The 14,327-nt window shown below is 39.4% G+C and overlaps 1 protein-coding gene across 2 annotated transcripts in view; it reads left to right on the forward strand.

Moving 5' to 3' along the window:
* Positions 1 to 14,327, forward strand: part of METTL16 (methyltransferase like 16) — a 63,206-nt gene that overhangs the window by 43,699 nt on the left and 5,180 nt on the right. For both annotated transcript variants that reach the window (XM_005858297.2, XM_014529288.1), the window contains exons 7-8: positions 620 to 689; positions 1,957 to 2,046. In XM_005858297.2, coding sequence (XP_005858359.1) covers positions 620 to 689; positions 1,957 to 2,046 — 160 coding nt within the window. The remainder of the gene's footprint in view (positions 1 to 619; positions 690 to 1,956; positions 2,047 to 14,327) is intronic.

The raw sequence follows: 14,327 nt of genomic DNA on the forward strand, positions 1-14,327 counted from the left end.
AAAGGTAAAGATAAAAAATTATGAACAACAAAGTGACAACAAATACATATCAACAAGTGACTCTAAAAATTAAATGAATAAAAAATCTGATGAACAGTATAATATGGTGAATGTAATAGAATAAGGGGCATAGAAAGGGAGCAGACTGACAATTCTTGGGGGAAGGAGGTATGGGGGTGTGGGAAGAGATTGAACAAAAATCTTACACCTATGGATGAGGACAGTGGGGGGGGATAAGGGCAGAGGATGGGGTGGGAACCAGGTGGAGGGGAACTATGGGGGGAAAAAGAGGAACAACTGTAATAATCTGAACAATAAAGATTTTTAAAAAATAAAAATATAACCACATAGCCCTGGCTGGGTGGCTCAGTTGGTTGGAGCGTCTTCCTGTACACCAAAAAATTGTTGCCAGTTCCATCCCTGGTCCAGGCAACCAATCAATGTTTCTCTCTCACATCAATGTGTTTTTTTTCTCTCTCTCCCTCTCTCTATCTCTCTCCTTCCCTCCCTCCTTCCTTCCCTTCCCCTTGGTCTAAAATCAATAAACATATCCTCAGGTGAGGATTTAAAAAAAGTAACCACATAAACAGTGTTTTACTTGCCTGACTTTCCCCTCCAGGTGGTATAGCTGTATGCTGGGAAAGAAATGCAGCCTTGCTCCTCTGAAGGAAGAACTTCGAGTACAAGGGGTAAGCCTTCTTCATTACTGTTCTTGTGTATCTACTGTTGATGGTAGTTGGAGTATAGGATTTTCCTTTACACCTTGAATCTTTCAATGGGCTTTTTGTTTTGTTTTTGCTTGTTTATTTTTTAATTTTGGGGCCAAAAGGGACTTCTCATAAATTATTTAAATAAGGCCTTGTTTGACAATTGCTTATAACAAAGAAAAAGTGGGAAAACAGGATGAGTATAATGTCAGAGAGAAACCAAAAATTTTAAAAAGCTGGTGTTGCCTGGCTGGTGTTGCTCAGTGGATTGAGCATCATCCCATGCACCAAGAGGTCACTGGTTCGATTCCCAGCAAGGGCACATGCATGGATTGCAGGCTTGATCCTCAAATGAGGGCGTGCAGGAGGCAGTAGGGGGCATGCAGGAGGCAGCCAATTGATGTTTCTCTCCCATCAGTCTTTCTATCTCTCTTTTCCTCTTCCTCTCTAAAATAAATTTTAAAAAAAATATAAAACAACCTGGTGTCTACCTGCCACATCTGACTCCTTTATAACTGCAGAAACTCAAGGCTATGTACCTTAAGAGAATTAAGTCTGGGTTATGCATCTAGTTATCAAAAAACACCTAGAACCAGAAGATCCTCAGTACAGTTTGTGTCCCTCTATGGTGCAATCCACATGAGTTCAGCCCCTTGCTTCTGTTTTAAAAAGCATGTGGCAAATAAATACTACCCCTCACATAGCCCGTCCCAGTTTATGGTATTTTGGCATGAGTAAGCCTTAGCAGGATGACTTTCCAGAAAGATCAGATGTGGGTCCAGTGGTAGAAGCCAAATTTCTGATTTCTGGTTTCTCTCTCACATTCTACTTACCCTATGTTCCCTACCACACTTTTTCTTTGTTAAAATTATAACAGCTACAAAGCAATTATGTTTTCTTAAAATTTGATAGACAAAAGGGAGACTATATAGGTGTGTCTAGTCATTTGGTGGCTTGCTTTCTTACAAAAAGAAAACAAAAAACCATTCAAATCATTTTACCAATGCTTCTTTGAAGAGCTGTGTTTTGGAAGTTTCATATATTTGGATGTCAAGCCAGCACTATAAATTTTTTCTAATGTTTTATGGGAGGGAAAAATGACACAACTTTGTTGAGAGATAATTCATTCATTGATTATTAGGCAGCTATGCATAATTTTTTTGGGACACAATTTCACATGAAGCAGCGGCCAGAAACATATTGGTAGAATGACTTCAATTTGATAAGATGCTGTGTTTGTTGGTTTCAGGTTCCTAAAGTCACCTACACTGAATTCTGTCAAGGTCGGACAATGAGATGGGCCTTAGCTTGGAGTTTTTATGATGACGTAACAGTTCCAGTAAGTACAGACCTTGCTTTAGCTTCTACAAATGCCAGCACAGGGTGGGTTGTAGTAGGTCATAAATGAACTAAATCTATGCTTTCCTGTTTTTCTTAACTTTGCGCCAAATGTTTGCATCAGAATGAAAAGTGGTTGTAAACGTGACAGTCCTGTAAAGCTGACGATGGTAACTGTGGCGCCTTTTTCATAGTTTGGTGCAAGACAGTGATTCTTGCTCAGCAAACATAAATTAATTGGAAATATATATTTTAGGAATTAAAAATGCAGATAATATAACTTGTAGAAATACCTGCAGATATAATTATCCTGTTGGACATTCTTCATAAATTTAAATGGGCCCTGACTGATGTTTTCAATGGTTAGAGCATCTGGCCCATGCACCAAAGGGCTATGGGTTCGATTCCCGGTCAAGGGCATGTACCTGGGTTGCAGGTTTAATACCTACTCCCAGTTGAGGTGTGTGCAGAAGGTAACCAATCGATGTGTCTCTCTGAGGTCAATGTTTTTGTTCTCTCTCCCTTTCCCACTCCCTTTCTCTCTCCTTCTCTCCCTTGCCCCCTCCTGCTCTCTCCCTTTCACTCTAAAAATCGGTGGAAAAAAATAAATATCCTCAGGTGAGGATTAACAACAACAAAAATATTTAAATAGACGTCTGTTTTCCTTTATTCACTGCTGCTTTCCTACAGAACCTATCTCTTCAGGTTCCTGGTTGAATATAGAAATTTGCCATTTGGGGTTTGATGTGTAACACTTAGAACCCTTCACTAAAGTGATCCCTATCTTGGCTTTAAGATTTGCACTAGAATATTGATCAATTTTGAATCTAGATGATAGGTCGTTATCCTATTCTTTCTACTTTGTGTATGCTTGAGCTTGAACATTTTTGTAATAGAATGTTTTAGAGAGTGATTTGTTCCACAAACTTCTCCTTGTCCTATGTGCTGCTCTATGTAAAAGAAAAATACAAATTCGCGAGACTGAGTCAATTCTCTGGGCTGTACCGAGAAGTCATAATAGAACAGCATCTGCCCAGTGGTTTAGTGGTTGAGCATCAACCTATAAACAAGGAGGTCACGGTTTGATTCCCAGTGAGGGCATAAGCCTGGGTTGTGGGCTTGATCCCAGTGTGGGGTGTGCAGGAAGCAATTGATCAGTGACCCTCTCTCCTCATTGATGTTTCTATCTCTTTGTCCCTCTCTCTTTCCCTCTGAAGTTAATAAAAATATATATATATATTTAAAAAAAGAGAGAATAGTATTTGTTTATTCTCACATTTCCCTCATAAAGTGATTGACATTGTTTTTGGGGTTTGTTTTGTTTTCATTTACCAATTCTGTCAGATTTTAATATTTTGCCATATTTGCTTCAGATTTTTTATTTAATTCTTTATTGTTGAAAGTATTACATATGTCCCCTTTTGCCCCATTGCCCTCTCCCAGCCTGTCCCCAACCCCCCCAGCCCAGGCCTTCTTTGCCTATAGCCTCCTGCCTTAAGTTTATGTGCACTTTGCTCTCTCTGTGCTCCTACTGCCCATAGTATTGGTGGAGGCCCGGTACCTGGTCCTTCAGGTCTCTAATCCCTTGCCCATACAGTAAGGTTGCTCCTCTCCAAAGGTGTTGGCTGCTCGTAGTCTCTGAAGTCATCTTAAATGTTGCTGTGTCTCTGACCCTCTTTCCCTCCTCTAATAGGGCAGAGGAGTGGAGACATGCAGAAGTACAAGCAGACAATTTGCAGATGTTTCTGAATACATGAGCTCGAATTTGAAACTGAGCTTGTCCTTTCTAATAGTCTGCTGGGTTGAAAAGTTTCCCAGTCAAGTTTGAATGGCCTGAGCCATGGAAGCCTAGACCCGCCTCTGTACAATGACTACAACAGGATATGTAGAGATTAGAGTTTGAAATATTCACTGGTTACAAAGATGTTTCTGCTTTTTGGACCTCCCTCCTTTATCTTTCATCTTCTAGAATACCAGGGCTTTAACACCAAATTGTTAAAAATCATTACTAATGCCTTGGGTTATTCCTATGCAGACACTAACAGCTGCAGGGAAGTGGAACTGCACCTGCTCCCAAATGCTTTCTGTTTAACTTGCTTCCCACATTTGTTGGCACCGCGGGTGGAAGAGCTAATTATGAGCTCTGGCACTCATCACATCATCTTAGAGACCAGGGTTGCCCTCGCCTTCTTGGAATAGTAGCTATTTCAGATCAGAGTATCAAAGGGCACTATGTTTCTATGTTAGCAAAATCAGCTGACTTTGAAAAGGAACCTTCTAAGCTTCCCTCCCTGCCTTTCTGTCTTTTAGGCCATTTTCGAGCCCTATTCGTAGTTTTAACCATCAAAGAATGCCTATTGCTAACGGTCTCAGGTTTCATCCATGCCAGGGTACTCATCCCTCCCCAGCACTAACCCAACCCAAAGCTGTTAATAATGCATTCCCAAGTGTTCCATTAGGTGCACTTAAACTGCTACAGGGAAAATGGCAATTTCTGATTTGTGGTAACCCAGCAACAGTTTCTTAGCATTGGTGCCCTTGATCAGCAACTGCTTTCCCAGGGGTAGTCCCAGGGCACTCATGAGGTTTTTAGTGGGCTGTCCTCTTAGTTCACCTTCCCTCTGCTAGACCTTTCCTCATCCCTTGCTTTTTTTGAAGGAGTGACTATCACCTGATTTCCCCCTTCTTGCTCCTATAGGGGTGGGGAAGGAGGAGGATGCTGCTTTAGATGAGGAGGGGAAGCCAAGAACTAGAGCTAGTTAGGCAGAAATATTGACCTACTTTCCAGCCCCCCACCCCCAGTCCGGCCTTTTTAGGGTAAATGTGTGCGTTACTATGGCAACTTCTGTTTTCACTTATCTCAGACCTAACTGACTCCTTTCTGTTGGTGCTGAATGGTGAAAAATTCTAATTCACTGCTGATTCAGTGCCTACACTAAGCCCATGCTTTTGTCTGTATTTATTTTAATAACAATAAGACGAGTCCTAGTGTTGATAGAATTTTTGTACAATCATTTTTGACTGATGATGAATGTAAGGAAGCATCTTGTAAAGACTGCTCTTTACAGAATTTTAACAAGCCACTTAGAAGTCCTCTTTGTCCCAGATTCTCTTCTAATGGCTTCAGGTGTTATTTTAGCTTTGTTTTCCGAAGTTAGAGGCTTGTTAAAAGAAAAAGGAAAAATAATGTGGCTCTAGCAAGTTGTGCACTCGTGGTATAAGCATTGCAACTCTGGTTTTAAAAAGTTCTTCCTCTAAATTCAAGATATTTCCTGGGACTTTCCCGTCTAGAGAGTAATAACCAGAGGGGGCCTTTTGGCGATCAGAGGGAGGGAAGGGGTCACATTAATTAGGTAGCCTTGTTAGTGTCAGAGTTTTGGGGTCTCCTGACAGTGCTCTACTTTTTTTTTTTTTTAATGAGCACATCAAGTTAGTGGGATGGCTCTTATTTAGAATAGAAGTCCTTTTTTAAAAAAAATTATTTTTATTGATTTCAGAGAAAAAGGGAGATGGAGATAGAAACATCATTGATGAGGAAGAATCATTAATTGGCTGCCTCCTGCACGCCCCCTACTGGGGATCAAGCCCGCAACCCCAGCATGTGCCCTGACCGGGAATCAAACTGTGACGCTCAACCACTGAGCCACAGAGACCAGGCTCCATAGGTTTTCAAACTAGTTCCAGAGGGATTAGGGATTCCTTTTAGGTGTCCCAGAGGATGACAGTTGTGGGTAGACATCAGGTTGATACTTCATGCCTCACTCTCATTTTACCCAGAGCTGATCTGCTTTTAGCAATTTTATGTATTGATTATATTTGTTCAAAGGATTCGCTGTTAAGAAAACCAGTACTGTATCAAGTTATACGTTATAAAATAGATGTGATGATTAGGGAGCTGAGCTCTTGAGCAAAACCAAAGCTAAGGACCCTCTTCTTATTTACTTTTCTTATTCATTGTGGTAATAACCAAAGAAATGACACCATTTTCTATTCCTTATGATGGTTAGTTTTATGGGAGAGAAAAACATGAAGGATTGATTCAGAATTGTGTGTAAGTGCAAAAATGAATGGTAGGGACCAGAATGGTTGAAAGAGTTTAGGAAAGGCAGCAGTTGAAGCTGGGCTTGTCAGAGGAGAAATTGTTGTTGTCTGACTCATAATTGGTGTTCAGTAAGTATTTTCCTGAATGTGGAAAGGAATGATGTAGAACAAGCATGTCAAACTCACGGGCCGCATGTGCCCCGTAACAAATATTTTTGTGACCCAGCCAATATAACGGTATGTAAGAAACGTTTTAATAAAAATTTCGTAACTTAATTTTTACAATATCCTTTTATATGTAATTATTAATAACGAACTACAACGTTCGTTAATGACTGATTACTGTAATCATGTTGCATTCATTTCCCTTACGCATCTTACATGCAGGCGCACCATTTCTCTCCACTAATACTAGCAGCGAATATTTTAGTAGCCGATTGCCATGTCATTAGTCTTGTACTGACTTGTTTGGTGTGTGCAACAGGAAATATTTTGCTTTCGGAGAACAAGAAGAAAAATATTATTTGAGTTACGCTTATTAATTTGTGCAGTTATTCAGTGTCTGGTAAGTTAATGTTCAAGAAAAAAAATATTAATTTTTATTAAAATGTTCTATTATTTTATCATAACAGTTACTCATTTATTTCAGGCCTTTGTATTCAGCATGTCTCTATTGAAATAAAACTATTAAACCTATGTTTCTATGAAAATTGAAGCTTTTGTTTTTTGCGGCCCACATAAACTTAAACCTTGTTTATTTGGCCCATGTTAGCCTTTGAGTTTGACATGCTTGATGTAGAACTTGTACTAAGGTGCAACATTGCAAGTAGTACATTAATAGATTTAGTAGATTTGAAGCACTAGATGTAGTCTTTGTTGTTTGAATGGTTTACTTCACACACATTGTCATTTTATCGAAAACTGACAACATTAAGTAAATTAGGTGGTATTAATCCTGCTTACTAGATGAGTAAACTGGAGGCTCTAAAAAGACCGGTTGGAACCCAGATCAGTGTGATTTCACAGCCTTTGCTGTTAGTCACTCTGATACTCTGCTTTCCAAAGTACTGCTTTTTGTTTCCGTCTGGCTGTGTAATAACCTGCGCATGTAGGCCTGCATCATCTTGCTTATAGGCCTCTCTTCTCTTGTAAGAGTCACTTGGGCTCATCCTTTAGCTCACCATTCTGCTCAAAAACTCCTGAGTGTCTACTTACTGCCAGTGGGAAGTATAGCTCACTTGGCTCCTTGGACTTCCCAAATCTGTCCTTAACTTTCCCTTCCATCCTAATCACTCCCTGTTTTTCTGACTGTACTGTCTTCTCCTATATTGGCCTCCGCTGACTTCTCATGATGGCAGAGTCATAGCTCACAGTCTGTTCTCTGTCTGGCCCTTCCCTCAGACTTCCCTCTACTGCAGCCCAGGTCAATTCCAATTTCTGCATAAAACCTTCTTAACCATTCAGCCCATAGAAATCTCTGGACTTGTACTTACTTTTTTCAGTCATTTGTATTCTCCATAACCTTCTTTGTGACATACTTTGTATTGGTAATTTGTTTAACTCTGGCATGGTGGATCACACCAAAACTATTGCATGGTGTATAGAAAATGCCTTTTGTGTGCTGGCCTCTACCTAGCTTTATGTGGAGCAGGTTACTTAACTTCTCTAAGCTTCAATTTCCTCACTTATAAAATGGGAGTTAAGAAATAATAACCTACCACATAGGGTTTTGAGGATTAAATGTACTTAACACAGTGCCTGTAAAATATACTGTATTGTCATTTCCCACCATTTCTTCTCACCCCCCTCCCCATATTTGATGTTCTAGTAATGTTGAGCTACTGTTTTCTGAGGCTCTTTTTTTTTTTTTTTTACATAAAGAGACTGTCTAGCCCAGTGGTCGGCAAACTCATTAGCCAACAGAGCCAAATATCAACAGTACAACGATTGAAATTTCTTTTGAGAGCCAAATTTTTTAAACTTAAACTATATAGGTAGGTACATTGTTATTAACTTAGGGTACTCCTAAGCTGGCCTTTGCTAAAAACGTCCTCAATCTAATTGAGGTACGTTTGCTGAGGTCGACCCCTTCCAACCACTAACCACTGCACAATGAGACTGCTGACTGACTGGCTCACTCAACTCGTGCATGAATCGCGCGCGCTGCGTATCCCGCAGCCCACCTGCGCCACGTCTCCGGTCACCCGACCAACCGACACCCCCACTTCTTCTAACGCCACTTCTTCAAAATAGACTCGCCCAGACCGAAAACCGACTTCTGTGCATGGGCCACGAAGTTTCAATCGCACTGTGCGTGCGCGCCCGCATGTGGTATTTTGTGGAAGAGCCACACTCAAGGGGCCAAAGAGCCGCATGTGGCTCGCGAGCCATGGTTTGCCGACCACTGGTCTAGCCCATCCGGCATGGCTCAGCAGTTGAGCGTTGACCTAGGAACCAGGAGCACATGGTCGGGGCACATGTCCGGGTTGCGGGCTCGATCCCAGTGTGGGGTGTACAGGAGGCAGTCAATCAATGATTCTCTCATCATTGATGTTTTTATCTCTCTTCCTCTCTGAAATCAATAAAAATATTTTTTTTTAAAAGAGAGAGAGAGAATGTCCAGATAGTCACTAGATAACTAAAAATTGCCTGGAGATTCCTCTCTGACCATCAGACTCCTCATCTATCAAGTTAGTTCGAATACTACTTTCTGTAAAGCTTGCCCTGACTCTTCCTAAGCTGCTATTGGGATCCTTCTCTTGTCTTCATTATAGTACTTTGTCTATATTCCCATCATTGTATCTTTTATGTGGCACCAACCTAGCATAGTGTCTGGTCCTCAAATAATTGTTAAATGAATGGAAATAAAAGAACAAATGATGTGGTAAAGTGATTCTCAGACTTTTCCACTGAGGTACCAGCTATAGGAGAAAACAGTTGCTGACAAACCCCTGAGCATCAAGGTGGCAATAAAGAAGTTCCCAGGAAGCATTCTATGTTCATGAAGTCTCCTCTTTTTAAAATCTATTTGAATTTTGGCCCAGCCGGTGTGGCTCAGTGGTTGAGTGTTGACCTAGGAACCAAGAGGGTCACCAGTTTGATTCCCAGTTAGGGCACATACCTAGGTTGTGGGCTCTATCCCCAGTGGGGCATTGCAGGAGGTAGCCAATTGATGACTTTCTCCCTTATCAATGTTTTTATCTCTATCTCTCTCCCTTTCTCTCTCTCTAAAAATCAATAAAAATATATTTTAAAAAATAAAATAAAATCTATTTGAATTTTGTATTCTATTCCATAATATATGTTTTTATTTTCACTTTTTAAAAATTAAACAATTTTGAGTCAAGTTGACAATCTGAGAAGATACACTATATTTATTATTTGGTTCCATTGTTATTTTTACAAAGTATGACAAGTAATAAGGTTAATTTTATAAATAATAAAAAAGGTTAATTCTATTTTCTTCTTCTTTTTTTTAGTTTTACCTTTCTCTTCCCACAATGCAGCTTACAGAATTAACTACAATGCTACATTAGTATGTAATCTTTTTTTTTTTTCTTGGATTGTCACTTTTTATTGAGTTACAACTTTACATGTGCAGGTTCAGTGTTACCAGTCACCCCAAACCCTCTCCCCAGGTTAGTAGGTCTTACATTTATTCTGTTGCTGTTTATCAAACCATTTTATTTTGGTTTCAGTTTCTAATTATTTTTAATTCCTAAAGGAACTCTCTTTTTGGAGTTTAGGATTTTTGTTAAAATTGCTTTCAAAGCCCACATAGCTAATTTGAAATATTATCCAAAATAGAATACCTCTGTGCTTTAAAAGTGGGTTTGATTTTTTTTTTTAAATAGCTGGAAGGTATTTCTTAAAACTGTTATGTGGTTTCTTAAAGTAATGTAATAACTGGCCCTTCAAGGTGACTACTTTAAGGCGAAGGCCTTCCCTTGAATATGAATATATTGCTTGACTTAAATGTTTATTTAAAAATCAAGCTTGCCCAGTCAGTGTGGCTCAACAGTTGAGCATCAACCCAGGAACCAAGAGGTGGAGGGTTCGAGTCCCATTCAGAGTACATGCCTGGGTTGCAGGCTTGATCCCCAGTAGGGGGTATGCAGGAGACAGTCGATTGATGATGTTCCTCTCTCATTGATATTTACATCTCTCTATGCCTCTCCCTCCCTCTCTCTCTAAAAAATCAATAAAAACATTAATAAAAATCAAGCTTGTGTGATTCATTTATACCACAGACATCTTGATTTATCCATTAATTTAGAAGTTTTCTGAGGGCAGGAATCATGCATTCATTCATTTATTCTGTAATTTTTTTGAGCAGTATATGGTAGTTGGCACTTAATATTTACTGAACAGATGTATGTCTAAACTAGTATGCTTTTTTCCTATCCTCCTTCCTTCAGTAGAGAAGAGGGAATTTAATTCCAGGTACTGTTTTGTTTCAGCCTTTTTTTTTTTTTAGTTTATTGATTTGAGAGAGAGAGAGGAAGAGGTGGAGAGAGAGACATTGATTTGTTCTAGTTCAGTGATGGCGAACCTATGACACGCGTGTCAGAGGTGACACGCGAACTCATTTTTTTGGTTGATTTCTCTTTGTTAAATGGCATTTAAATATATAAAACAAATATCAAAAGTATAAGTCTTTGTTTTACTATGGTTGCAAATATCAAAAAATTTCTATATGTGACACGGCACCAGAGTTAAGTTACGGTTTTTCAAAATGCTGACACGCCGAGCTCAAAAGGTTCGCCATCACTGGCCTATAGGGATGACTCTAACCAATTGAGCTACCCGACCAGGGCTGCTGTGTGTGTGTGTGTGTGTGTGTGTGTGTGTGTGTGTGTCTTTTTAAATGTTTCATTTTGGTAAACATTTTAGAAAATATGGATAATTTTTTTAAGGAAGAAAAGAAAATTACCATAAACCCTACCACCCATAGATAACAACTGTTAACAATTTTGAGTATGTGCTTTATATACTCAAAAGAAAGAGTAGTACATAAAGTTACACAGCAAATAGTACAAAAGAATTTATGGTAAAAGTAAACTTAGCCCCATCACGACTTTTTTATAACATCCCACTCCCCAGAGAGAACATATTTTAGTGGATTCTGTGTCCTATAGTGGTGCCCCCATCTCTCTTGATCTGTGCTGTCCATTATGCTGGCCACAAGCGCATTGACTTTAAATTAAAATTAAATTAAATTAAGTTAAATTAAAAATTCAGTTTCTTGACTCAGTCCCATCAGCTATATTTCAAGTGTTCCAATAGCCACATGTGGCTAGAAGCTACCATATTAACCAGCACAGATACAGAACATTTCTATCATCACAGAAAGTTCTATTGGATAACAGTGCTCTAGATAAAAATATGCTTTTATCTTTACTTCTTCATTTGTCAACTTTAGACAGTTTTAATTGCCTTGATTCTGTTTCTATTCATAAATAATTTGGTAAACTTAAAAAAATGTAAGATATGTGCTTTTATAAAGTCGTATCTGTGTAGATTTAAATCTTAATGACTTATTTACCAGTAACCCAGATTCCTCTCATGCTCACTCCTAATTACTAAACCCTACCTCCTGTTTATAGTATCTGGTTTCTTTTATGCAAATTAACTCTGTGGGATTCATCCACATTGGTGCAGAACAGAGTTTGTCCTTTGGAACAGTATTACTATATCATTTGAATATACTACAATTGATCCATTCTACTATTTAGAGACATTTGAGTTGTTTCCCGTGTGCAGGTATTATGAATAATCTTCTGTGAACATTCTTGTGCATGATTTTACATTTTAGTTGAGTATAAACCTAGGAGTGGAACTGTTGGGCCATAGGTTTTGGGGTATGAGTAAGTTCAACTATAGTATATTTTCCTAAAGGGGTTGTTTATACCCAGCACTTAATATTCTAGCAGTTAAATCATTGTGTTTTAATTTGCATTTCCCTGGTAATTAATGAAGTTTAACATCTTTTTAGATATCCACTATTTATTCTCTTTATGTCAAGTGTCTGCATTTCTTGTCTATTTTATTAACTACATTTTTATTATTGTACTAGAGGCCTGGTGCACGAATTCATGCAAGGGTGGGGTCCCTCAGCCTGGCTGGCGATGGGGGCCGATCGGGGCCATCTCGCCCAGTCTAGGGGGAGGGACCGCAGGAGGTTGGCTGGCAGGGAGGGGTGGGGGGGACTGCGGGAGGTTGGCCACACTGACCACCTGGCCGGCCTCGGGGAGAGACCGCAGGAGGTTGTCTGTGGGAGCGCACTGACCACCAGGGGACAGCTCCTACATTGAGCGTGACCCTGGTGGTAAGTGAGCGTCATAGCTACCAGTTGGTCGTCAGGTTGTAATGGTCTCTTAGGCTTTTATATATATAGATTATTTTCCATGCACTAAACTGTAGTAAACCTATTTTTGCCCCACCCTGTATGTTGCTAATCTTTTCTCCCAGGTGTTAGCTTGCCAACACCTTTTTATTTTAAAAATATCATACTTTTAATTTAACCCAATGTACCTCTCTTTACTTTATGGTTTTGGTGTCTTGTTTTATTTCTTTTTAAATATATTTGTATTGATTTCAGAAAGGAAGGGAGAGGGAGAGAGATAGAAACATCAGTGATGAGAGAGAATCATGATCGGCTGCCTCCTGCACACCCCACACTGGAAATCAAGCCCGCAATCCAGTCATGTGCCCAGATTGGGAATTGAACCGTTCATGCCCATTCTTGTTTCATCTGTACTCCTTTCCTCTGCCCTGATATTCTGAAGCATAGTTATTTTATCTATAACTATTTTCATATTTATCTCTAAAGGTAAAGATTTAAAAGATAACCATAATACCATAATCATGCCTAAAATATTAACAGTAATTCGTCATGTCAACTCTATAGTTGATCCGACGTTGTAAACTTTGTCAAACTAGAATCTTACATTTTATACAGTTGATTGATATATCCTTAAATCGATTTTACTATGTAGTGCACCCCCCCCCTTTTCTCCTTCTCTCTCTCCCCCTCTATTTCTCCTTCCCCCCTTATCTTCCTCTCTCCCTTGTTTGTTGAAGAAACTAGCCTATTTGTCTTGTGGAGTTTTTTACATCTGGATTTTTCTGAGTAGGTTTTCATGGTATTAATTAATATGTTCCTCAGACCTTGTCTTTCCTGTAAATTGGTAGTTAGATCTAGAGAGTTGCTCATATACAGGTTTGATTTGGGAGAGTGGAAGGGCAAGACTATTTTTTAGGTGGTGTGTGGTATATACTTCCATCAGGAGGCACATAATGTTTGCTTGTGTCCTTTTGTAATGTGAACAGTCATTGATGATCTAAAAAGAAACTTGCCTTTATCAATTATGTTGTTACCCGAAAGTTCATCTAGTAAAGGCAAGATAAATGCTTGATTATTTTGCTTTAGTTTTCAATTTTAAGAATGATGAGTTGGTGTTTTCCCAGCATCTCCAAAAGTGACCAAAGAGGGTGGTTCAGTTTTTGTTTTGAAAGTATTATAAACTCATGGATTTACACGTTCAATATTTTTCAATTTATTACACTTACTATTTTTATGGATGCACAGGATGTCCATCTGTGGCCTTGGGAAGTTTGCTCACGTTGACTCCTGAGTCTTCTTACTGAGACCATTGTAGGCTTTGGTAGCTTCCTTGTTTGTAGTGTGACAGGTTGTTCTGGCTCATATCTTTTTCTATCCCAGACCTGGAATCAACCATTTCTCCAAGGACCATTGGTTTATTTAATGGGAAATGGTATTTAGAGCTCTCTGGGCACTAGGTTGGTCATTACTGAATTGGTATTATTTCTAGGCTTTTTCAGTGGATAGAGCTAGGAATTAAAGATGAAATACATTCTAAGTTCATGCTGTACTTTCTATTCTGTTTCTACTTAATATCACCAATTGTCTATATCTCCCATTTAAAAATCTCATGTCAGCAATCTCAGTCATTAGCCATCTACACTAATAAAAGAGAAACATGCAAATTAACCATCACTTCGCCACTCCGCTACACCCACAAGCCACGTCCACCAGCCAATCAGGAGCAAGTATACAAATTAACCCAATTAAGATGGCGGCGGCCACTGAGCTGGAGCGAGCAGGAGGCTTGGGTTGCCCCTGGCGATGGAGGAAGCTGAGCTTCCCGCCTGCCCTGGGGGCTCTGGGCTCCGCTCAAGGCTACAAAGTTTCAATTATAGAAGATAAATAAATCCCAG

Source organism: Myotis brandtii, unplaced genomic scaffold (assembly GCF_000412655.1).
Source record: "Myotis brandtii unplaced genomic scaffold, ASM41265v1 scaffold1167, whole genome shotgun sequence".
NCBI classification, from domain to species: domain Eukaryota; kingdom Metazoa; phylum Chordata; class Mammalia; order Chiroptera; family Vespertilionidae; genus Myotis; species Myotis brandtii.